This window comes from Punica granatum, chromosome 4 (genome assembly GCF_007655135.1).
Source record: "Punica granatum isolate Tunisia-2019 chromosome 4, ASM765513v2, whole genome shotgun sequence".
Taxonomy (NCBI): Eukaryota; Viridiplantae; Streptophyta; class Magnoliopsida; order Myrtales; family Lythraceae; genus Punica; species Punica granatum.
Genome location: NC_045130.1, coordinates 10,320,932 through 10,343,303, shown reverse-complemented (window position 1 = coordinate 10,343,303; position 22,372 = coordinate 10,320,932). Strand labels below are relative to the sequence as shown.

At 42.5% G+C, this 22,372-nt stretch overlaps 3 protein-coding genes across 11 annotated transcripts; 1 reads left to right on the top strand and 2 right to left on the bottom strand.

The window, feature by feature from the left end:
- Positions 1-1,323: 1,323 nt before the first annotated feature.
- On the bottom strand, positions 1,324-3,055 carry LOC116204114 (metalloendoproteinase 1-MMP-like). The gene is made up of 3 exons (XM_031536195.1): positions 1,996-3,055; positions 1,532-1,674; positions 1,324-1,446 (listed from the first exon to the last, which is right to left on the bottom strand). Exons 1-3 carry the CDS (start codon positions 3,053-3,055, stop codon positions 1,324-1,326), a joined length of 1,326 nt encoding a protein of 441 aa, XP_031392055.1.
- A 2,257-nt stretch (positions 3,056-5,312) lies between these two features.
- LOC116205456 (FAD-linked sulfhydryl oxidase ERV1) lies at positions 5,313-7,762 on the top strand. The gene is made up of 6 exons (XM_031538075.1): positions 5,313-5,583; positions 6,182-6,259; positions 6,660-6,707; positions 6,871-6,935; positions 7,333-7,410; positions 7,541-7,762. The coding sequence occupies exons 1-6, from the start codon at positions 5,380-5,382 to the stop codon at positions 7,647-7,649; spliced, it is 582 nt and encodes a 193-aa protein (XP_031393935.1). The 5' UTR covers positions 5,313-5,379; the 3' UTR covers positions 7,650-7,762.
- Positions 7,763-7,817: 55 nt separating this feature from the next.
- LOC116205453 lies at positions 7,818-22,064 on the bottom strand. 9 transcript variants are annotated; one of them, XM_031538066.1, is made up of 25 exons: positions 21,832-22,064; positions 21,565-21,704; positions 20,808-20,933; positions 20,486-20,707; positions 19,666-19,791; positions 19,344-19,565; positions 18,519-18,644; positions 18,197-18,418; positions 17,373-17,498; positions 17,051-17,272; positions 16,227-16,352; positions 15,905-16,126; positions 15,081-15,206; positions 14,759-14,980; positions 13,935-14,060; positions 13,613-13,834; positions 12,788-12,913; positions 12,466-12,687; positions 11,642-11,767; positions 11,320-11,541; positions 10,501-10,626; positions 10,179-10,400; positions 9,359-9,484; positions 9,038-9,259; positions 7,818-8,343 (listed from the first exon to the last, which is right to left on the bottom strand). In XM_031538066.1, exons 1-25 carry the CDS (start codon positions 21,919-21,921, stop codon positions 8,187-8,189), a joined length of 4,215 nt encoding a protein of 1,404 aa, XP_031393926.1. In that variant the 5' UTR covers positions 21,922-22,064; the 3' UTR covers positions 7,818-8,186. The 9 variants fall into 9 exon arrangements, 8 of the variants coding, with proteins under 8 accessions (XP_031393926.1, XP_031393927.1, XP_031393929.1 ...); XM_031538067.1 differs by lacking the exons at positions 21,565-21,704; positions 21,832-22,064 and adding an exon at positions 21,032-21,181; XM_031538069.1 differs by lacking the exons at positions 10,179-10,400; positions 10,501-10,626.
- Positions 22,065-22,372: the final 308 nt, after the last annotated feature.

Genomic DNA, 22,372 nt, shown 5'->3' with positions numbered 1-22,372 from the left:
ACGTTTGGCTCGGCTCATCTCCACTTAGAGCCCAAATTCAGGGGCCACTTACCTTACACCACATGAGAGCAGTCTTAGAGTCTCAGACTTTTTTAGTCCCAATGGCTCTTGGAATTTCCACCATCTGTCATTGGAGCTACCCACTTGCATTCATGATTTGCTTGCAAGCCTTGGTGACAGTAGAGAAGATCGCCTAGTCTGGAAATTTCCCTCCGATGGCCGATTCACGGTTAAATCTGCATTATGCCCTTGCTTGTGGGCAGGAATCAGATAACACTAAGAAAAATTGGTCATGGATCTGGAAAACTTTTACACATCCAAGAGTTCACACTTTCCTTTGGCTTATTTGTCGTTATAAACTTCCTACTGCTGCTCGTTTACACGCTAGGGGTCTTCACGTCCCTCCCCATTGTTCTTTTTGTCAAGACTCAGATGAGAATATCTCTCATATACTACGGGAATGTCCCATTGCTCAATCCTTTTGGTCTGAATTGGGAATACCGGTTTCCAAGAAAGGGACCTTTTTTCTTCCTTTAACGGATTGGATTAAGGTCAACTGTGAAGCCTATGAGGAGCATTCCCTTCATCAAAGGCGGTAAAAGCTCCATTACTTATAAGCTAGTCCCCCCAATCCTGAGGGCTGGGCCAAGCTAAACACGGATGGCTGGGCTGCTGGTTCCCCGGGACAGGCAGGAACAGGGGGAGTTTTAAGAGATCATCGAGGAGGATGGATTAGTGGACTTGGGCGACATCTAGGCAAAACAAACAGCATCCTTGCTGAATGTTGGGCGCTTCAAGAGGGGCTAAAAATGGCCAAAGACAAAGGCATCCAATTTCTTGAAGTAGAGTTGGATGCCCAGGTAATTTATGATCTTGTTTTAAATCGCTTGCATGAAAATCTCATATTAATGCCGATTGTATTCGATTGCAGGATGCTGATCCAGCAGCTCGTGAACCTCCGAATGAAGCACATTTACCGTGAGACAAATGCAGTAGCTGATCACATGGCTAGGATGGCTAGAGATGACTTGAAGGAACATCAAGGGACTGTTTATTTCAACCATCCCCTCCAGGGGCTTTAGATCTTATGTTAGCTGACTTCTTAGGTGTTACCAGTACTCGGTTTGTACGTCAATTAGACCCTGCTGAGGCATGGGCAGACACTCTTTGTTAGTTTAACTTAATCTTCCTTTTCTACCAAAAAAAAAACGATCAATAAAAACTTTTTTTATCGGCTCATTAATCCAAGTAAAATGAGAGCAATAATTAGAAGCATCCCCTAATTCTTTTTTTAAAAAATAAGTAACTGAATTTATTCATTAATTAACTAGAGACGTCAATACAGGGATAGCCCTGGCCCTCACAATTTGACCGAAGACCATGCTGGCTCAGATCATGGACCCAAGTGTTATATGCTCGGGCCACACCATGTATAACGAGCCATTCCTTAAAAAGAGAAAGCAAATTAGAAATATCAGATAAGAGTTTGTTCCACAGAGCATGCCGGGGGATTAGATATTGTTGCATCTACAAGAAGAAGAACATCGGAAAAAATCCAGATTTTCGACCAGTTGCTGTCAAGAGCCAGGGATAATGCTAAAAAGCTGGCACGGTCTTCCGCCTGCTGGTGCAGGGGGAACAGCGTTAGTAGCAGCATCGAACTATGGAGCCCTCCTGAGCGAACGCAACAGCCAGCGACACAGCAACGAAAGGGGACCCAAGCTGCATTAGTGAATATTTGAGTCCATCCGCGGTCAAGACAAGCAGGAAGCACAGCGCGAGGGAAGAGGCTCTCAAAAAATAGCATTCCTCAGCATTTCATTATATATATGCACTTCACAATGGAGAAAATAAGTATATACAAGTAAAATTACAATTTCTTAATTCACAAGACAATTGAATTTGAATTAGAAAAAATGGAATCTCGTTTAACTACCAATAGGTAAAAATAGAAAAATCTAATATATCATCAATATCATGAAAAGTGCAAACAACCAGAGCCGGCTCGGTAGACCACCAGCCGCAGCGTCAGTCGAGGTGCATGCGCCAAAGAGCTCAACTTGAAATCCGGGTTCGGCCCGTACAGTGACTGAATACCCTCCACATCGTCAATTGAAAGGTCGACCTTCTTTGTCGCAGCGGGTGTAATTGGATACATGATAGATTCCTTGAGCGAGGAGTGGCCGAGGCCCAGCACATGCCCGATCTCGTGGATGGCCACAGACTCCAAGTCAAAAGCCTTCAGGGGTGCTCGGTTGGTCTTGAAGTTGACTGCCCAGTTCTCCTCCGCATCGAGGTGAAGCTCCCCGCTAGGATACGGGAAGGCGTGCACTAGCATTCGCCAAGGCCCATCGAAGGGATCTTCGTCCCCGTGGTCCCCCTTGTAGAACCCGATTCTGACTTGCGCAAAAAGATGATCAGACGTCTCTTCAAACTTGACCGGGATCACCTCGGCCCACTTGGCGAAAGCTTGAGCGAAAGCTGCCCGTATCTCCTCCCGGCTGAGGGAGTCGATCATGGCATCCGGGTAGAATGCGTACTTAAGGGTCATTGGCTTCGACAGATCCCATATTGGCCTGCCATCTGTGATCTTATAGTGTTTGGTCACATGGAACAACCTTGTTTTTGGGGAAGAGGCCTCGTGGTGGTGCATGTCTCTCACACCGCATCTCGGGGACATGAATGAGGCAACCGTGTCTGGATCAACTCGTCCAGTGGCCTGTAGCCCTAGTCTCTTCTGGTATTTGACAATAGCAGACTTGAGCCCGGCATCGAAGTCATCATTAAAGTTCGAACCTGTAGGCTGTGGCGCCAAATAGCCGAACCGGTGCAAGTACCTCTTGAGTTCCGACATGCCGCTGATCTGGCTGCCGAGACCCGCATGGGTGAACTTTGAGAAGTCGAATCGCTGTCGCGCCATGTTTCCAGTCTCAGGCTTCACGTCTAACTTGTTCCCGGGCATGTTTCTAGCGCAAAGGCCATACGGGCAGGCGAGGACAATGATCAGCAGGAAGAACAGGAGGGAGGAGCGGAATGGTTTGCGAGAAGAAGCCATGGTGATTGATGGCTTGAGGAATTAATGCAAGAGAGGGTGGCAGCTGAATCTGAAGTTGGATTGGAATTTGGATGGGACAAACCCCTTCGTGGCCTGTATCTGTACATATAGAGATTTTGAGGCCTTGGATACGATCGAGATCTTTGGACTTCAAAATCCAACAGGATTTGTCGATTTAAAATTTATTCTGAATCTGATGATAAATTATCACAAAATCTATGAGATACAATGGAAAGATACAATGTAAATCTTCTTTGCCGCTCTTCTAATGAAGCTTCATGTGTATATATCCATAATCGGATTGTCTCATCTATAGTGAAACCCCTCTCATCCCATAATTTCCTCTTTTGAACTCTTATATATATATATGATGCTACATTTAAGTAATCAACTCGTATGTAGAAATTTTCACAAATACATGGAATCTATCGGATATCAGGTAGTACATAGTGAAAGAGAGAAAATACGAAATTTAATGCCATTAATCTTTTTCAGTTATAAAGGAGGTTTAAGTTCTAACTAATAAATGGGAACGAGTAGTCCATCGAACCTGCGAACTCTAGGTCAATAGTCGAGGACGTACTTCACTATGCTACATCCACTTTTAATAAATACAATAAATCTTTGGAAAATCAATTACGCGGTATATGCAACCTATTATATTCTTATGGACAAGGTTTTTGTGAGATATCTCTTGATTACCTCCTCTCTTTTTTTTTTTGGCGTACCTCTTCATTATTATTTATAAGCTACCAATTCAAATTTTATGGCCTTGATTTACCTTTTTAATGGGTCCAGTTTCTGAGGGCACATACGAGAAGAACGTACATCTTAAATATATTCATATCTTTCGTCGGATTAAAAGAAAATCTAGTCATATCTTCGTGTATATAATACCTATATATATATATATATTCATACAGATAGATCTTTATTTTTCCCTTGGCAATCATTGATTGTCCATTGATATAATAAATACGAATACAAGATAAAATGTTCAAGAGAAATATTACAAAGATAGAAAAAATACTCACCGGGATAATTACAAAGTAAAAAATGTTATAAGAGCACATCCAATGTGTAGAGAACCTTCCAGATGTAGTAGGGATGTTTAAATTCCAATACAAAGGTCTACCGAAAGAAATTCCAATAATTAACTATATATATATATATATTTGAAGATATAATGATTAAGAGAGTTTTACTTGTAGTGAACTCATCCAATTCGAATTGAATTAATCGGCTGGATATTAAAGTGCACATAAAAGAAAAATTCAACGATTACAATTACGTACCTATTTGAAGACATAATAATTCCTGGTAACAAAAGACATAAAAATTCTCCAAGCCAAAAAATACGTAAAAATTCTCTAATGCTTAGTGAATCTCACAAACTCTCTCTTAAATTCTACTAAGTTTACATAAACTTTGACTCAACTTTGTTATGAGATCTAATCTCATATAAACGACTATATTTTCTTTTATGCTTCCAATGTGGTATTTCTCATGATTTGTCTATATGAGACACGTGAACCTTAACCGTCCGCCCTCAACAACTTACCTCGAGCCGAACTCTCATCTCTTTCGGACTCTGCTTCCGATCTCAGAATTTAGTGGCGTGGTGTGGGCTTCTGCCCATACGTGTCCCCGGGATCATTACCATGGGTTCTGATATCATCTTAAATTATACTGGGTTTATATGGCTTGAACTTAACTTTCAACTCAAAAGTTCGAGCTGATAAGTTGTGAAACTCAATCCCATATAAATCACTCTATTTTCTTTTATGCTTTCGATGTGGGATTAACTTTTCTCAATTAACTTTTATATTCCCAACACTTACTTAATAAAGTAAGGCATCAAAAGGATTTAATTATAGTAAAAAATAAAAAATATATAGTAGTATGCGAAAATAAATACGCATGACAACACAAACAATATATAACGTGGTAAAAATTTCTATTGTTTTCAAAAGATTCGACGTTTTCGTTTGAGTAAGAAGACCATCGAAAGTACTGATTGTTCCATCTTTCAATAATAAAAGAAAATTGAGGGATCAAACAATCATGGGGCAGGGGCGACGTCTGCTCGACTGACCGCAGGAGGCTCGACAACGATTTAGAACTGAAAGGTTTTCATGAAACGCACGACCCCCTTTGAAATTCAATAGATAAAGTAAACATTAACTCGTAAATTTCTTAAATTTCAGGGACCGGATCTGCAATTCACAACTCTAAAGGGGAAGTTCCGCAAATTCTAATTATATTCTCCCTCCAGTGCTATTTCTCTTCCAACTCGTCTCCCTCGAGCCTTCTCTCAGCTGAAGATGTCCGAGAATCCACTGCTGTCTCTCTTCCAGAGCATCGACAGAGTGTCCAAATGCCTTCAAACCCACCTCTCCAATTTCATCGGCAAGTCTCATGACCCATCACCCATTAACCGGAAACCTCTCCTCTCTACCTCATCTTCATGGAAATTGTCGAGCACAGACGTCGATTCTGTTCAACTGGTTGACATTCTGAAGAAGAAGGTAATGCTTGGTCAAATGGAGTTTAGCTTGTTTTGTAGCTGATAGCTGTTGAGTCCATTTCGTTGAAATTCCTATTCTTTTCTTTGTCTGCTAATTCGACGATAGATAGGTGCTTGATGAATGTCCCAAGTGGGAATGAAATTCCGCTTTGGGTCATCTTGCTGACATATATAAATGACAAACCGGATGGGACGCTTGCTTATCTCTAAGAAGCTCAAAGGACACCAGCATTTGAGTTGCAAGCTATGTATTTAAGAACAATAGTATAAAATTTAGTGATGTTGGAGGACTTAACAGTGGAGGGCAGAGTGAAGGACTTAATTATGGAACTTGCCGACCAACATTCCCATCCTTTGCTTTCGATTCATAGTGTTCTGGAGTTTTGTTTTTCCGCTGGAGTTCACCTTAGGTAATTGGATGAACTGTGGCACGCAAGTCATAGTTTGGGGATTACATCTCAGTCATGGTTGTTAATTTCTTGAGCAGTACAATCAAGATAGAGCCGGCAAGCAAGTCATATAGTTAGTGGTACTCATTCTATATCGTTTAAAAGAAAGAAAGAAACATTGCAGTTGAGCGATGAACATCTTTCCTTCAGGGCCAAGCTGCTGCTCCTGTGACAAAAGAAGAGCTTGGGAGGGCCACCTGGACTTTTCTTCACACATTGGCTGCCCAGGTCTGTTCTGTGGTATACTTTGGATTTGATTATCTTCATTCTGGACTTTCAATAGTTGGGTCCAGGAGCTGTCGTTGTAATCTTCTCTCATTGTTTATTGTTTTCTGAAGCTTGTTTATCGACATAATGACGTGTTAAAACATTTGGCTATCATCTATAAGATATAAGGTAGAAACTACCGATGGAATTTCATGCTCTATTTACTCAGCTGTTCATTTTTTGCGTACTTGTCTGAGAGATTTCAGACATTTAGCCACTATTACATGACATTAGAGTTTTGGTGTATCTAATATGCCAGCTTCTTTGCATATTATTTGTTGAAGTTGAAATTCCGTCCTTTCAAGAAGCCTTCGTTCTTCTCTCTGCTGATTCGAAAGGATATATTTTGACTATTCTGCAGTACCCAGACAATCCAACTAAACAACAAAAGAAAGATGTAAAAGATTTGGTATGTTGATCTAGTCATCCTCTTCTCTCGTCATATTTCTGTATTTGCACGTTACCTTCTTATAATTGAGCTACCAAAATATAAAGGATTGTGCATATGAGTAGAATGTAAGAATTGTTTCTTCAGACATAAGAGCATGATCGGGTTAACTGAATCACTGCAGATGGCTATCTTATCTCGATTATACCCTTGCCAGGAATGTGCCGATCATTTTAAAGAGGTGCTGAGGTATAATTTAGTCTCTTCCCGATCTAATCAATCTCTTTTCTTCCCTTTTGTTTCACACTCTCCTGTTGTGTTTCTGGAATAAATTGCTGAAGCTGGGCCTGGCAATTACTTAACACAATTTAACACGGCGACAATACAAAGAGCAACACAAAGCGATCATAATCATTTAGATTGATCTATACAAGGGGAAATCGGTATATTTATGTCTATAAAACTTTTTCCACTGATGTGATGCTGACTCAAAGGTGACCAAAATTATTATGGGAACTTGACAAGGCACTGTATGCCACCACCCCATCCTAGAGCCGGCAAGCCAATTTGTCCTTATAAATTTCTCAAGCAATTGTTCTATTATTTTGTGTAGTGCTTACTTTATTTACTCGCATGTAATTGACAGAGTAAACCCAGTGCAGGCAGGATCTCATGCTGAGTTCTCCCAATGGTTATGTCATGTACACAACGTTGTTAACCGAAGGTATATTAATCATTTGTGTTTGTTTCTCAATGTCACTAATTAAACCAGCAAACAGTTAACTGTTTTATAACTTTTTCTTTGTCCACAAATTAATTTGAACTCTGCCTCATTTTCTGGTAATGCTTGACAGCCTCGGGAAATCTGTGTTTCCTTGCGAGCGAGTCGATGCAAGATGGGGAAAGCTGGAGTGTGAGAATCGAGCTTGTGATGTACAAGGAACTCTCACAAAATTTGACTAATGAAAAATTAATTTACTATATTTTCATACATCGGAACTTAGCGAGAAATGAATATACCTGAGGATCCATTATTCTCAGAGGTTGTTTTAATTTTATTTTATTTTTAAATCGGACTTCCTAAGAAACGAATGAGCAGCACCACATCAAATATGATGACCCGATGTAGAATAATTATGCAAGGAGTTGCATATGATCTACAGAATTCCATGAGCATAAAGATGTGTTCTTCACATTATATATACACACATATATATTCATATATAAGACCCTCCGATCATATTTCTATCCAATGTCCAAGTAAATGGCCAGATAATAACCAACGGCCTGATGGTGAACCTTCTTAGTGATTCTCTCCTATAGTCAGCATTTCCAGAGTCCTAAAAGATGGGGGCTCACCAAACCTTAGTATATAAGCAGTTTCATGGACAGGACGGAGCTGCGAAATCACTTGAGCATCTAGATATGCATCACAGGCATAACACCACACTGATAGATCACTGCTTCCGGGCAGAATTGTTTGTGGGCATGAGAAAGAGACTAACCATCATCAAGAAACTTTAACATGTACCTGAAGCCAAGTGCCAAAGGGTGGGTGCTCCGTTGATAATGTTGAAGCATGTGCTTGTTCACATACCGGCTGCACAGAACTTCCTTGCAGCACAGGCACAACCAGTTCTCGCCGGGGTGGTGGCACCTAATAAATAAAAAGGTCGACTTAATTAAGTAAAATCTGATCCATTAATGAAGCCAACAAAATTTATTCAGTGAATTATTAATACTGCAAGAAAAAACCAGAAAAATTCATATGTTTCAGCTTCCAACAACAAAAAACTTCGCGCATCAGTCAAAGGATCTCTCGAGTGGACATGGTCTCTCAGCGGGTGCGGTTCCTAAGGCATAAGCAATGAGCAACGGGCTAACAGGCAGATCATCCCGAGCATGATGGATTTCTAGAAGGTCGAGCAAGTCCTTTAGAGAGTGCTGTAATCCCCTCCTGAATCATACCGATTGCAAACTAAAATGGTCCAGACTCGCACTTTTGACAGGATTTTGGAAAGGTAATATCCATGACACCCCTTCCTTCGACGTAATACATCTCACCAATCGTCCTTCGCCAGAACTAACCGTTGGAAAGAGAAGTTCTTGCTTGTTTCACGTGAAGTTGAGAGTTTTATATTCAAACATAATTAGCAGGACCATAAGATTAAAAACGCCATGCCCCGTAATTCCATTGCTCAAGTTTTAAGAACTAATCTTGCTTTGGTAATGACTCTGAATAGCAAACGGCATTCATCAAATTATCCAAACACAATTACCAGAACGTTATGGAGCTGCACCAAATTCAGAGCAGAGGTTAACCCAGAAAAGGAAGACTATTTCCACTTAACCTGTTGCAGGGAGTGTCAGGTGCAGGAATGTGAAGAAGATCGGGAGACAGAGAAGCAAGGTGATCGCATGACGTTCGGATCTCGACCTGGCCCGGTACAGTGCTAAAAGTTGAGTGTTTGCCGATCTTTAGTGTATATGCAGCTTCATGGACACCACGGAGCTGCAAAATCACCTGAGCATCTAGATATGCATTACAGGCGTAACACCATACTGATAGATCTCTGCTTCCGGGCATCAAGAGAGACTTTCGTCAGGGCAGAATTGCTTGTGGATATAAAAAGAAACGGCCAAGGCCAACATCAAGAAACATGATCAAGTACCTGAAGCCAAGTGCCAAAGAGTGGTCGCTCTGCTGAAAATGCTGGAGCATGTGCTTGTTCACATACCGGCTGCAGAGAACTTCCTTGCAGAACAGGCACAACCAGTTCTCGCCGGGGTGGTGGCATCTAATAAATAAAAAGGTCGACTTAATTAAGTAAAATCTGATCCATTAATGAAGCCAACAAAATTTATTCGGTGAATTCTCAATAGTGCAAGAAAAAACCAGAAAAACTCATATGTTTCAGCTTCCAACAACAAAAAACTTCGCTCATCAGTCAAAGGATCTCTCCAGTGGACATGGTCTCTCAGCGGGTGTGGTTCCTAAGGCATAAGCCATGAGCAACGGGCTAACAGGCAGATCATCCCGAGCATGATGGATTTCTGGAAGGTCGAGCAAGTCCTTTAGAGAGTGCTGTAATCCTCTCCTGAATCATACCGATTGCAAACTAAATGGTCCAGACTCGCACTTTTGACAGGATTTTGGAAAGGTAATATCCATGACACCCCTTCCTTCAACGTAATACTTCTCACTAATCGTCCTTCGCGAGAACTAACCGTTGGAAAGAGAAGTTCTTGCTTGTTTCACGTGAAATTGAGAGTTTTATATTCAAACATAATTAGCAGGACCATAAGATTAAAAACGCCATGCCCAGTAATTCCATTGCTCAAGTTTTAAGAACTAATCTTGCTTTGGTAATGACTCTGAATAGCAAAAGGCATTCATCAAATTATCCAAACACAATTACCAGAACGTTATGGAGCTGCACCAAATTCAGAGCAGAGGTTAACCCAGGAAAGGAAGACTATTTCCACTTTAACCTGTTGCAGGGAGTGTCAGGTGCAGGAATGTGAAGAAGATCGGGAGACAGAGAAGCAAGGTGATCGCATGACGTTCGGATCTCGACCTGGCCCGGTACAGTGCTAAAAGTTGAGTGCTTGCCGATCTTTAGTGTATATGCAGCTTCATGGACACCACGGAGCTGCGAAATCACCTGAGCGTCTAGATATGCATTACAGGCGTAACACCATACTGATAGATCTCTGCTTCCGGGCAACAAGAGAGACTTTCGTCAGGGCAGAATTGCTTGTGGACATAAAAAGAGACGGGCCAAGGCCAACATCAAGAAACATGATCAAGTACCTGAAGCCAAGTGCCAAAGAGTGGTCGCTCTGCTGATAATGCTGGAGCATGTGCTTGTTCACATACCGGCTGCAGAGAACTTCCTTGCAGCACAGGCACAACCAGTTCTCGCAGGGGTGGTGGCACCTAATAAATAAAAAGGTCTACTTAATTAAGTAAAATCTGATCCATTAATGAAGCCAACAAAATTTATTCAGTGAATTCTTAATACTGCAAGAAAAAACCAGAAAAATTCATATGTTTTAGCTTCCAAAAACGAAAAACTTCGCTCATCAATCAAAGGATCTCTCGAGTGGAAAAGGTCTCTCAGCGGGTGGGGTTCCTAAAGTATAAGCCATGAGCAACGGGCTAACAGGCAGATCGTCCCGAGCATGATGGACTTCTGGATCGTCGAGCTAGTCCTTGAGAGAGTGGTGTAATCCCCTGCTGAATCATACCGATTGCAAACTAAATGGTCCAGACTCGCACTTTTGACAGGATTTTGGAAAGGTAATATCCATGACACCCCTTCCTTCGACGTAATACATCTCACCAATCGTCCTTCGCCAGAACTAACCGTTGGAAAGAGAAGTTCTTGCTTGTTTCACGTGAAGTTGAGAGTTTTATATTCAAACATAATTAGCAGGACCATAAGATTAAAAACGCCATGCCCCGTAATTCCATTGCTCAAGTTTTAAGAACTAATCTTGCTTTGGTAATGACTCTGAATAGCAAACGGCATTCATCAAATTATCCAAACACAATTACCAGAACGTTATGGAGCTGCACCAAATTCAGAGCAGAGGTTAACCCAGAAAAGGAAGACTATTTCCACTTAACCTGTTGCAGGGAGTGTCCGGTGCAGGAATGTGAAGAAGATCGGGAGACAGAGAAGCAAGGTGATCGCATGACGTTCGGATCTCGACCTGGCCCGGTACCGTGCTAAAAGTTGAGTGCTTGCCGATCTTTAGTGTATATGCAGCTTCATGGACACCACGGAGCTGCGAAATCACCTGAGCGTCAAGATATGCATTACAGGCGTAACACCATACTGATAGATCTCTGCTTCCGGGCATCAAGAGAGACTTTCGTCAGGGCAGAATTGCTTGTGGACATAAAAAGAGACGGGCCAAGGCCAACATCAAGAAACATGATCAAGTACCTGAAGCCAAGTGCCAAAGAGTGGTCGCTATGCTGATAATGCTGGAGCATGTGCTTGTTCACATACCGGCTGCAGAGAACTTCCTTGCAGCACAGGCACAACCAGTTCTCGCCGGGGTGGTGGCACCTAATAAATAAAAAGGTCTACTTAATTAAGTAAAATCTGATCCATTAATGAAGCCAACAAAATTTATTCAGTGAATTCTTAATACTGCAAGAAAAAACCAGAAAAATTCATATGTTTTAGCTTCCAAAAACGAAAAACTTCGCTCATCAATCAAAGGATCTCTCGAGTGGAAAAGGTCTCTCACGGGTGTGGTTCCTAAAGTATAAGCCATGAGCAACGGGCTAACAGGCAGATCGTCCCGAGCATGATGGACTTCTGGATCGTCGAGCAAGTCCTTGAGAGAGTGGTGTTATCCCCTGCTGAATCATACCGATTGCAAACTAAATGGTCCAGACTCGCACTTCTGACAGTACTTTGGAAAGGTAATATCCATAACACCCCTTCCTTCAAGGTAATACATCTCACCAATCATTCTTCGCTGTTACGAGAACTAACCGTTCGAAAGAGAAGCTCTTGCTTGTTTTACGTGAAGTTGAGAGTTTTAAATTCAAGCATAATTAGAAGGACTATAATATTAAAAATGCCATGCCCGATAATTCCATTGCTCAAGTTACAAGAACTAATCTTGCTTTGGTAAAGTCTCTAAATAGCAAACGGCATTCATCAAATTATCCAAACACAATTACCAGAACGTTATGGAGCTGCACCAAATTCAGAGCAGAGGTTAACCCAGGAAAGGAAGACTATTTCCACTTAACCTGTTGCAGGGAGTGTCAGGTGCAGGAATGTGAAGAAGATCGGGAGACAGAGAAGCAAGGTGATCGCATGACGTTCGGATCTCGACCTGGCCCGGTACAGTGCTAAAAGTTGAGTGCTTGCCGATCTTTAGTGTATATGCAGCTTCATGGACACCACGGAGCTGCGAAATCGCCTGAGCGTCTAGATATGCATTACAGGCGTAACACCATACTGATAGATCTCTGCTTCCGGGCATCAGGAGAGACTTTCGTCAGGACAGAATTGCTTGTGGACATAAAAAGAGACGGGCCAAGGCCAACATCAAGAAACGTAATCAAGTACCTGAAGCCAAGTGCCAAAGAGTGGTCGCTCTGCTGATAATGCTGGAGCATGTGCTTGTTCACATACCGGCTGCACAGAACTTCCTTGCAGCACAGGCACAACCAGTTCTCACCTGGGTGGTGGCACCTAATAAATAAAAAGGTCGACTTAATTAAGTAAACTCTGATCCATTAATGAAGCCAACAAAATTTATTCAGTGAATTCTTAATACTGCAAGAAAAAACCAGAAAAATTCATATGTTTCAGCTTCCAACAACAAAAAACTTCGCTCATCAGTCAAAGGATCTCTCCAGTGGACATGGTCTCTCAGCGGGTGTGGTTCCTAAGGCATAAGCCATGAGCAACGGGCTAACAGGCAGATCATCCCGAGCATGATGGATTTCTGGAAGGTCGAGCAACTCCTTTAGAGAGTGCTGTAATCCTCTCCTGAATCATACCGATTGCAAACTAAATGGTCCAGACTCGCACTTTTGACAGGATTTTGGAAAGGTAATATCCATGACACCCCTTCCTTCAAGGTAATACATCTCACCAATCATTCTTCGCTGTTACGAGAACTAACCGTTCGAAAGAGAAGCTCTTGCTTGTTTTACGTGAAGTTGAGAGTTTTAAATTCAAGCATAATTAGAAGGACTATAATATTAAAAATGCCATGCCCGATAATTCCATTGCTCAAGTTACAAGAACTAATCTTGCTTTGGTAAAGTCTCTAAATAGCAAAAGGCATTCATCAAATTATCCAAACACAATTACCAGAACGTTATGGAGCTGCACCAAATTCAGAGCAGAGGTTAACCCAGAAAAGGAAGACTGTTTCCACTAAACCTGTTGCAGGGAGTGTCAGGTGCAGGAATGTGAAGAAGATCCGGAGACAGAGAAGCAAGGTGATCGCATGACGTTCGGATCTCGACCTGGCCCGGTACAGTGCTAAAAGTTGAGTGCTTGCCGATCTTTAGTGTATATGCAGCTTCATGGACACCACGGAGCTGCGAAATCACCTGAGCGTCTAGATATGCATTACAGGCGTAACACCATACTGATAGATCTCTGCTTCCGGGCATCAAGAGAGACTTTCGTCAGGGCAGAATTGCTTGTGGACATAAAAAGAGACGGGCCAAGGCCAACATCAAGAAACATGATCAAGTACCTGAAGCCAAGTGCCAAAGAGTGGTCGCTCTGCTGATAATGCTGGAGCATGTGCTTGTTCACATACCGGCTGCAGAGAACTTCCTTGCAGCACAGGCACAACCAGTTCTCGCCGGGGTGGTGGCACCTAATAAATAAAAAGGTCTACTTAATTAAGTAAAATCTGATCCATTAATGAAGCCAACAAAATTTATTCAGTGAATTCTTAATACTGCAAGAAAAAACCAGAAAAATTCATATGTTTTGGCTTCCAAAAACGAAAAACTTCGCTCATCAATCAAAGGATCTCTCGAGTGGAAAAGGTCTCTCACGGGTGTGGTTCCTAAAGTATAAGCCATGAGCAACGGGCTAACAGGCAGATCTTCCCGACCATGATGGACTTCTGGATCGTCGAGCAAGTCCTTGAGAGAGTGGTGTTATCCCCTGCTGAATCATACCGATTGCAAACTAAATGGTCCAGACTCGCACTTCTGACAGGATTTTGGAAAGGTAATATCCATGACACCCCTTCCTTCAAGGTAATACATCTCACCAATCATTCTTCGCTGTTACGAGAACTAACCGTTCGAAAGAGAAGCTCTTGCTTGTTTTACGTGAAGTTGAGAGTTTTATATTCAAGCATAATTAGAAGGACTATAATATTAAAAATGCCATGCCCGATAATTCCATTGCTCAAGTTACAAGAACTAATCTTGCTTTGGTAAAGTCTCTAAATAGCAAAAGGCATTCATCAAATTATCCAAACACAATTACCAGAACGTTATGGAGCTGCACCAAATTCAGAGCAGAGGTTAACCCAGAAAAGGAAGACTGTTTCCACTAAACCTGTTGCAGGGAGTGTCAGGTGCAGGAATGTGAAGAAGATCGGGAGACAGAGAAGCAAGGTGATCGCATGACGTTCGGATCTCGACCTGGCCCGGTACAGTGCTAAAAGTTGAGTGCTTGCCGATCTTTAGTGTATATGCAGCTTCATGGACACCACGGAGCTGCGAAATCACCTGAGCATCTAGATATGCATTACAGGCGTAACACCATACTGATAGATCTCTGCTTCCGGGCATCAAGAGAGACTTTCGTCAGGGCAGAATTGCTTGTGGACATAAAAAGAGACGGGCCAAGGCCAACATCAAGAAACATAATCAAGTACCTGAAGCCAAGTGCCAAAGAGTGGTCGCTCTGCTGATAATGCTGGAGCATGTGCTTGTTCACATACCGGCTGCAGAGAACTTCCTTGCAGCACAGGCACAACCAGTTCTCGCCGGGGTGGTGGCACCTAATAAATAAAAAGGTCGACTTAATTAAGTAAAATCTGATCCATTAATGAAGCCAACAAAATTTATTCAGTGAATTCTTAATACTGCAAGAAAAAACCAGAAAAATTCATATGTTTCAGCTTCCAAAAACGAAAAACTTCGCTCATCAATCAAAGGATCTCTCGAGTGGAAAAGGTCTCTCACGGGTGTGGTTCCTAAAGTATAAGCCATGAGCAACGGGCTAACAGGCAGATCTTCCCGAGCATGATGGACTTCTGGATCGTCGAGCAAGTCCTTGAGAGAGTGGTGTTATCCCCTGCTGAATCATACCGATTGCAAACTAAATGGTCCAGACTCGCACTTCTGACAGGATTTTGAAAAGGTAATATCCATGACACCCCTTCCTTCGACGTAATACATCTCACCAATCATTCTTCGCTGTTACGAGAACTAACCGTTCGAAAGAGAAGCTCTTGCTTGTTTTACGTGAAGTTGAGAGTTTTATATTCAAGCATAATTAGAAGGACTATAATATTAAAAATGCCATGCCCGATAATTCCATTGCTCAAGTTACAAGAACTAATCTTGCTTTGGTAAAGTCTCTAAATAGCAAAAGGCATTCATCAAATTATCCAAACACAATTACCAGAACGTTATGGAGCTGCACCAAATTCAGAGCAGAGGTTAACCCAGAAAAGGAAGACTGTTTCCACTAAACCTGTTGCAGGGAGTGTCAGGTGCAGGAATGTGAAGAAGATCGGGAGACAGAGAAGCAAGGTGATCGCATGACGTTCGGATCTCGACCTGGCCCGGTACAGTGCTAAAAGTTGAGTGCTTGCCGATCTTTAGTGTATATGCAGCTTCATGGACACCACGGAGCTGCGAAATCACCTGAGCATCTAGATATGCATTACAGGCGTAACACCATACTGATAGATCTCTGCTTCCGGGCATCAAGAGAGACTTTCGTCAGGGCAGAATTGCTTGTGGACATAAAAAGAGACGGGCCAAGGCCAACATTTAGAAACATAATCAAGTACCTGAAGCCAAGTGCCAAAGAGTGGTCGCTCTGCTGATAATGCTGGAGCATGTGCTTGTTCACATACCGGCTGCAGAGAACTTCCTTGCAGCACAGGCACAACCAGTTCTCGCCGGGGTGGTGGCACCTAATAAATAAAAAGGTCGACTTAATTAAGTAAAATCTGATCCATTAATGAAGCCAACAAAATTTATTCAGTGAATTCTTAATACTGCAAGAAAAAACCAGAAAAATTCATATGTTTCAGCTTCCAAAAACGAAAAACTTCGCTCATCAATCAAAGGATCTCTCGAGTGGAAAAGGTCTCTCACGGGTGTGGTTCCTAAAGTATAAGCCATGAGCAACGGGCTAACAGGCAGATCTTCCCGAGCATGATGGACTTCTGGATCGTCGAGCAAGTCCTTGAGAGAGTGGTGTTATCCCCTGCTGAATCATACCGATTGCAAACTAAATGGTCCAGACTCGCACTTCTGACAGGATTTTGAAAAGGTAATATCCATGACACCCCTTCCTTCGACGTAATACATCTCACCAATCATTCTTCGCTGTTACGAGAACTAACCGTTCGAAAGAGAAGCTCTTGCTTGTTTTACGTGAAGTTGAGAGTTTTATATTCAAGCATAATTAGAAGGACTATAATATTAAAAATGCCATGCCCGATAATTCCATTGCTCAAGTTACAAGAACTAATCTTGCTTTGGTAAAGTCTCTAAATAGCAAAAGGCATTCATCAAATTATCCAAACACAATTACCAGAACGTTATGGAGCTGCACCAAATTCAGAGCAGAGGTTAACCCAGAAAAGGAAGACTGTTTCCACTAAACCTGTTGCAGGGAGTGTCAGGTGCAGGAATGTGAAGAAGATCGGGAGACAGAGAAGCAAGGTGATCGCATGACGTTCGGATCTCGACCTGGCCCGGTACAGTGCTAAAAGTTGAGTGCTTGCCGATCTTTAGTGTATATGCAGCTTCATGGACACCACGGAGCTGCGAAATCACCTGAGCATCTAGATATGCATTACAGGCGTAACACCATACTGATAGATCTCTGCTTCCGGGCATCAAGAGAGACTTTCGTCAGGGCAGAATTGCTTGTGGACATAAAAAGAGACGGGCCAAGGCCAACATCAAGAAACATAATCAAGTACCTGAAGCCAAGTGCCAAAGAGTGGTCGCTCTGCTGATAATGCTGGAGCATGTGCTTGTTCACATACCGGCTGCAGAGAACTTCCTTGCAGCACAGGCACAACCAGTTCTCGCCGGGGTGGTGGCACCTAATAAATAAAAAGGTCGACTTAATTAAGTAAAATCTGATCCATTAATGAAGCCAACAAAATTTATTCAGTGAATTCTTAATACTGCAAGAAAAAACCAGAAAAATTCATATGTTTCAGCTTCCAAAAACGAAAAACTTTGCTCATCAATCAAAGGATCTCTCGAGTGGAAAAGGTCTCTCACGGGTGTGGTTCCTAAAGTATAAGCCATGAGCAACGGGCTAACAGGCAGATCTTCCCGAGCATGATGGACTTCTGGATCGTCGAGCAAGTCCTTGAGAGAGTGGTGTTATCCCCTGCTGAATCATACCGATTGCAAACTAAATGGTCCAGACTCGCACTTCTGACAGGATTTTGAAAAGGTAATATCCATGACACCCCTTCCTTCGACGTAATACATCTCACCAATCATTCTTCGCTGTTACGAGAACTAACCGTTCGAAAGAGAAGCTCTTGCTTGTTTTACGTGAAGTTGAGAGTTTTATATTCAAGCATAATTAGAAGGACTATAATATTAAAAATGCCATGCCCGATAATTCCATTGCTCAAGTTACAAGAACTAATCTTGCTTTGGTAAAGTCTCTAAATAGCAAAAGGCATTCATCAAATTATCCAAACACAATTACCAGAACGTTATGGAGCTGCACCAAATTCAGAGCAGAGGTTAACCCAGGAAAGGAAGACTATTTCCACTTAACCTGTTGCAGGGAGTGTCAGGTGCAGGAATGTGAAGAAGATCGGGAGACAGAGAAGCAAGGTGATCGCATGACGTTCGGATCTCGACCTGGCCCGGTACAGTGCTAAAAGTTGAGTGCTTGCCGATCTTTAGTGTATATGCAGCTTCATGGACACCACGGAGCTGCGAAATCGCCTGAGCGTCTAGATATGCATTACAGGCGTAACACCATACTGATAGATCTCTGCTTCCGGGCATCAGGAGAGACTTTCGTCAGGGCAGAATTGCTTGTGGACATAAAAAGAGACGGGCCAAGGCCAACATCAAGAAACGTAATCAAGTACCTGAAGCCAAGTGCCAAAGAGTGGTCGCTCTGCTGATAATGCTGGAGCATGTGCTTGTTCACATACCGGCTGCACAGAACTTCCTTGCAGCACAGGCACAACCAGTTCTCACCTGGGTGGTGGCACCTAATAAATAAAAAGGTCGACTTAATTAAGTAAACTCTGATCCATTAATGAAGCCAACAAAATTTATTCAGTGAATTCTTAATACTGCAAGAAAAAACCAGAAAAATTCATATGTTTCAGCTTCCAACAACAAAAAACTTCGCTCATCAGTCAAAGGATCTCTCCAGTGGACATGGTCTCTCAGCGGGTGTGGTTCCTAAGGCATAAGCCATGAGCAACGGGCTAACAGGCAGATCATCCCGAGCATGATGGATTTCTGGAAGGTCGAGCAACTCCTTTAGAGAGTGCTGTAATCCTCTCCTGAATCATACCGATTGCAAACTAAATGGTCCAGACTCGCACTTTTGACAGGATTTTGGAAAGGTAATATCCATGACACCCCTTCCTTCAAGGTAATACATCTCACCAATCATTCTTCGCTGTTACGAGAACTAACCGTTCGAAAGAGAAGCTCTTGCTTGTTTTACGTGAAGTTGAGAGTTTTAAATTCAAGCATAATTAGAAGGACTATAATATTAAAAATGCCATGCCCGATAATTCCATTGCTCAAGTTACAAGAACTAATCTTGCTTTGGTAAAGTCTCTAAATAGCAAAAGGCATTCATCAAATTATCCAAACACAATTACCAGAACGTTATGGAGCTGCACCAAATTCAGAGCAGAGGTTAACCCAGAAAAGGAAGACTGTTTCCACTAAACCTGTTGCAGGGAGTGTCAGGTGCAGGAATGTGAAGAAGATCGGGAGACAGAGAAGCAAGGTGATCGCATGACGTTCGGATCTCGACCTGGCCCGGTACAGTGCTAAAAGTTGAGTGCTTGCCGATCTTTAGTGTATATGAAGCTTCATGGACACCACGGAGCTGCGAAATCACCTGAGCGTCTAGATATGCATTACAGGCGTAACACCATACTGATAGATCTCTGCTTCCGGGCATCAAGAGAGACTTTCGTCAGGGCAGAATTGCTTGTGGACATAAAAAGAGACGGGCCAAGGCCAACATCAAGAAACATGATCAAGTACCTGAAGCCAAGTGCCAAAGAGTGGTCGCTCTGCTGATAATGCTGGAGCATGTGCTTGTTCACATACCGGCTGCAGAGAACTTCCTTGCAGCACAGGCACAACCAGTTCTCGCCGGGGTGGTGGCACCTAATAAATAAAAAGGTCTACTTAATTAAGTAAAATCTGATCCATTAATGAAGCCAACAAAATTTATTCAGTGAATTCTTAATACTGCAAGAAAAAACCAGAAAAATTCATATGTTTCAGCTTCCAACAACAAAAAACTTCGCTCATTAGTCAAAGGATCTCTCGAGCGGACATGGTCTCTCAGCGGGTGCGGTTCCTAAGGCATAAGCAATGAGCAACGGGCTAACAGGCAGATCATCCCGAGCATGATGGATTTCTAGAAGGTCGAGCAAGTCCTTTAGAGAGTGCTGTAATCCCCTCCTGAATCATACCGATTGCAAACTAAAATGGTCCAGACTCGCACTTTTGACAGGATTTTGAAAAGGTAATATCCATGACACCCCTTCCTTCGACGTAATACATCTCACCAATCGTCCTTCGCCAGAACTAACCGTTGGAAAGAGAAGTTCTTGCTTGTTTCACGTGAAGTTGAGAGTTTTATATTCAAACATAATTAGCAGGACCATAAGATTAAAAACGCCATGCCCAGTAATTCCATTGCTCAAGTTTTAAGAACTAATCTTGCTTTGGAAATGACTCTGAATAGCAAACGGCATTCATCAAATTATCCAAACACAATTACCAGAACGTTATGGAGCTGCACCAAATTCAGAGCAGAGGTTAACCCAGAAAAGGAAGACTATTTCCACTTAACCTGTTGCAGGGAGTGTCGGGTGCAGGAATGTGAAGAAGATCGGGAGACAGAGAAGCAAGGTGATCGCATGACGTTCGGATCTCGACCTGGCCCGGTACAGTGCTAAAAGTTGAGTGCTTGCCGATCTTTAGTGTATATGCAGCTTCATGGACACCACGGAGCTGCGAAATCACTTGAGTATCTAGATATGCATTACAGGCGTAACACCATACTGATAGATCTCTGCTTCCGGGCATCAAGAGAGACTTTCGTCAGGGCAGAATTGCTTGTGGACATAAAAAGAGACGGGCCAAGGCCAACATCAAGAAACATGATCAAGTACCTGAAGCCAAGTGCCAAAGAGTGGTCGCTTTGCTGATAATGCTGGAGCATGTGCTTGTTCACATACCGGCTGCAGAGAACTTCCTTGCAGCACAGGCACAACCAGTTCTCGCCGGGGTGGTGGCACCTAATAAATAAAAAGGTCTACTTAATTAAGTAAAATCTGATCCATTAATGAAGCCAACAAAATTCATTCAGTGAAAGTTTAATAGTGCAAGAAAAAACCAGAAAAGTTCATATGTTTCAGCTTCCAACAACGGAAAACTTCGCTCATCTATCAAAGGATCTCTCGAGTAGCGGGTGTGGTTCCTAAGGTATAAGCCATGAGGAACGGTCTAACAGGCAGATCATCCCAAGCATGATGGATTTCTGGAAGGTCGAGCAAGTCCTTGAGAGAGTGATGTAATCCTCTCCTGAATCATACTGATTGCAAACTAAATGGTCCAGACTCGCACTTTTGACAGGACTTTGGAAAGGTAATATCCATGACACCCCTTCCTTAGAGAAGTTCTCGTTTGTTTCACGTGAGGTTGACTGTCTTATATGGAAGCATAATCAACCGGGCCGTGAGAGTAATAAGGCCTTGTTTGGCAATTGCATTGCTCAAGTTAAAATGACTACTCTTGCTTTGGTAATGGCTCTGAATAGCAAATCGCATTCATCAAATAATCCAAACACAATTATCGGAGTGTTATGGAGCTGCACCTCAATCAGAGTAGGGTTGACCCAGAAAAAAGGAAGATTTTTTTCCACTTAACCTGTTGCAGGGAGTGTCAGGGTCAGGAATGTGAAGAAGATCAGGAGACAGAGAAGCCAAGTGATCGCATGACGTCCGGGCCTCGACCCAGCCCGACGCAGCCCCAAATATGAAGTCTTCATCTCCTTCGGTTCCGAATTCCTGAGGAAGAAAGAAAGGAGTGATTCGAGATAAGATAATCGGTAGCAAGAATCTCTGCCGACGGTTTTAGAGGAATTAGAGTGGTAAAGGGATTAAGCTATTTCAGTTTATGAGTTTGAGGGAGTACCAGAGCGGCGGAGGAAGAGGAAGTCGGAGCTTGATCCGCCATTTTCAGAGAGTTCAAAGAGAGTCCGGAGCTTGATCCTCTCTGTCTCATCTTCGTCCCATGGGAAGAAGGTAATGCTTGATCAAATGGAGTTCAGCATTTTTATTTTTTTTTGCTCGAAAAGACTGATAAGTGCTTGATGAATGTCCTGAGTGGGAAGGAAATTCCACTTCGGTCTTTTCTCCTAAGGTCTGTGTTAGTTTGGACCATCTTGCTGGCATATATATATATATATATATATATAAAAGGCAAACCCGATGGGACGCTTGCTTATCTACGAAGCTTGCAGGATATCAGCATTTGAGTTGCAAGCTATTTAGTGAAGGACGATAATGTATAACTTAGAGATGGAGGATTCAACAGTCAAGGGTAGAGCGAAGGACTAAAGTAGGGAACTTGCCAAGTAACATTCCCATCTTTCGCTTTTGGTTCATTGTTTTCTGAAGCTTCGTTTTTCGCCGGAGCCCACCACAGGTCATTGGACGAAGAGTGGCGAGTTATA

Coding starts and splice junctions, on each gene's coding strand:
- LOC116204114 (XM_031536195.1), bottom strand. CDS start 3,055: ATGGCTTCTTCTCGCAAACCATTCCGCTCCTCCCTCCTGTTCTTCCTG. Junction 1,675..1,995: donor GGTCTACCGAGCCGGCTCTG/GTTGTTTGCACT, acceptor GCGTTCGCTCAG/GAGGGCTCCATAGTTCGATG. Junction 1,447..1,531: donor TTTCCGATGTTCTTCTTCTT/GTAGATGCAACA, acceptor TCTCTTTTTAAG/GAATGGCTCGTTATACATGG.
- LOC116205456 (XM_031538075.1), top strand. CDS start 5,380: ATGTCCGAGAATCCACTGCTGTCTCTCTTCCAGAGCATCGACAGAGTG. Junction 6,260..6,659: donor TTCACACATTGGCTGCCCAG/GTCTGTTCTGTG, acceptor ACTATTCTGCAG/TACCCAGACAATCCAACTAA. Junction 6,708..6,870: donor AGAAAGATGTAAAAGATTTG/GTATGTTGATCT, acceptor GAATCACTGCAG/ATGGCTATCTTATCTCGATT.
- LOC116205453 (XM_031538066.1), bottom strand. CDS start 21,921: ATGAGACAGAGAGGATCAAGCTCCGGACTCTCTTTGAACTCTCTGAAA. Junction 18,645..19,343: donor CCTGACACTCCCTGCAACAG/GTTTAGTGGAAA, acceptor TTTATTTATTAG/GTGCCACCACCCAGGTGAGA. Junction 14,061..14,758: donor CCTGACACTCCCTGCAACAG/GTTTAGTGGAAA, acceptor TTTATTTATTAG/GTGCCACCACCCCGGCGAGA.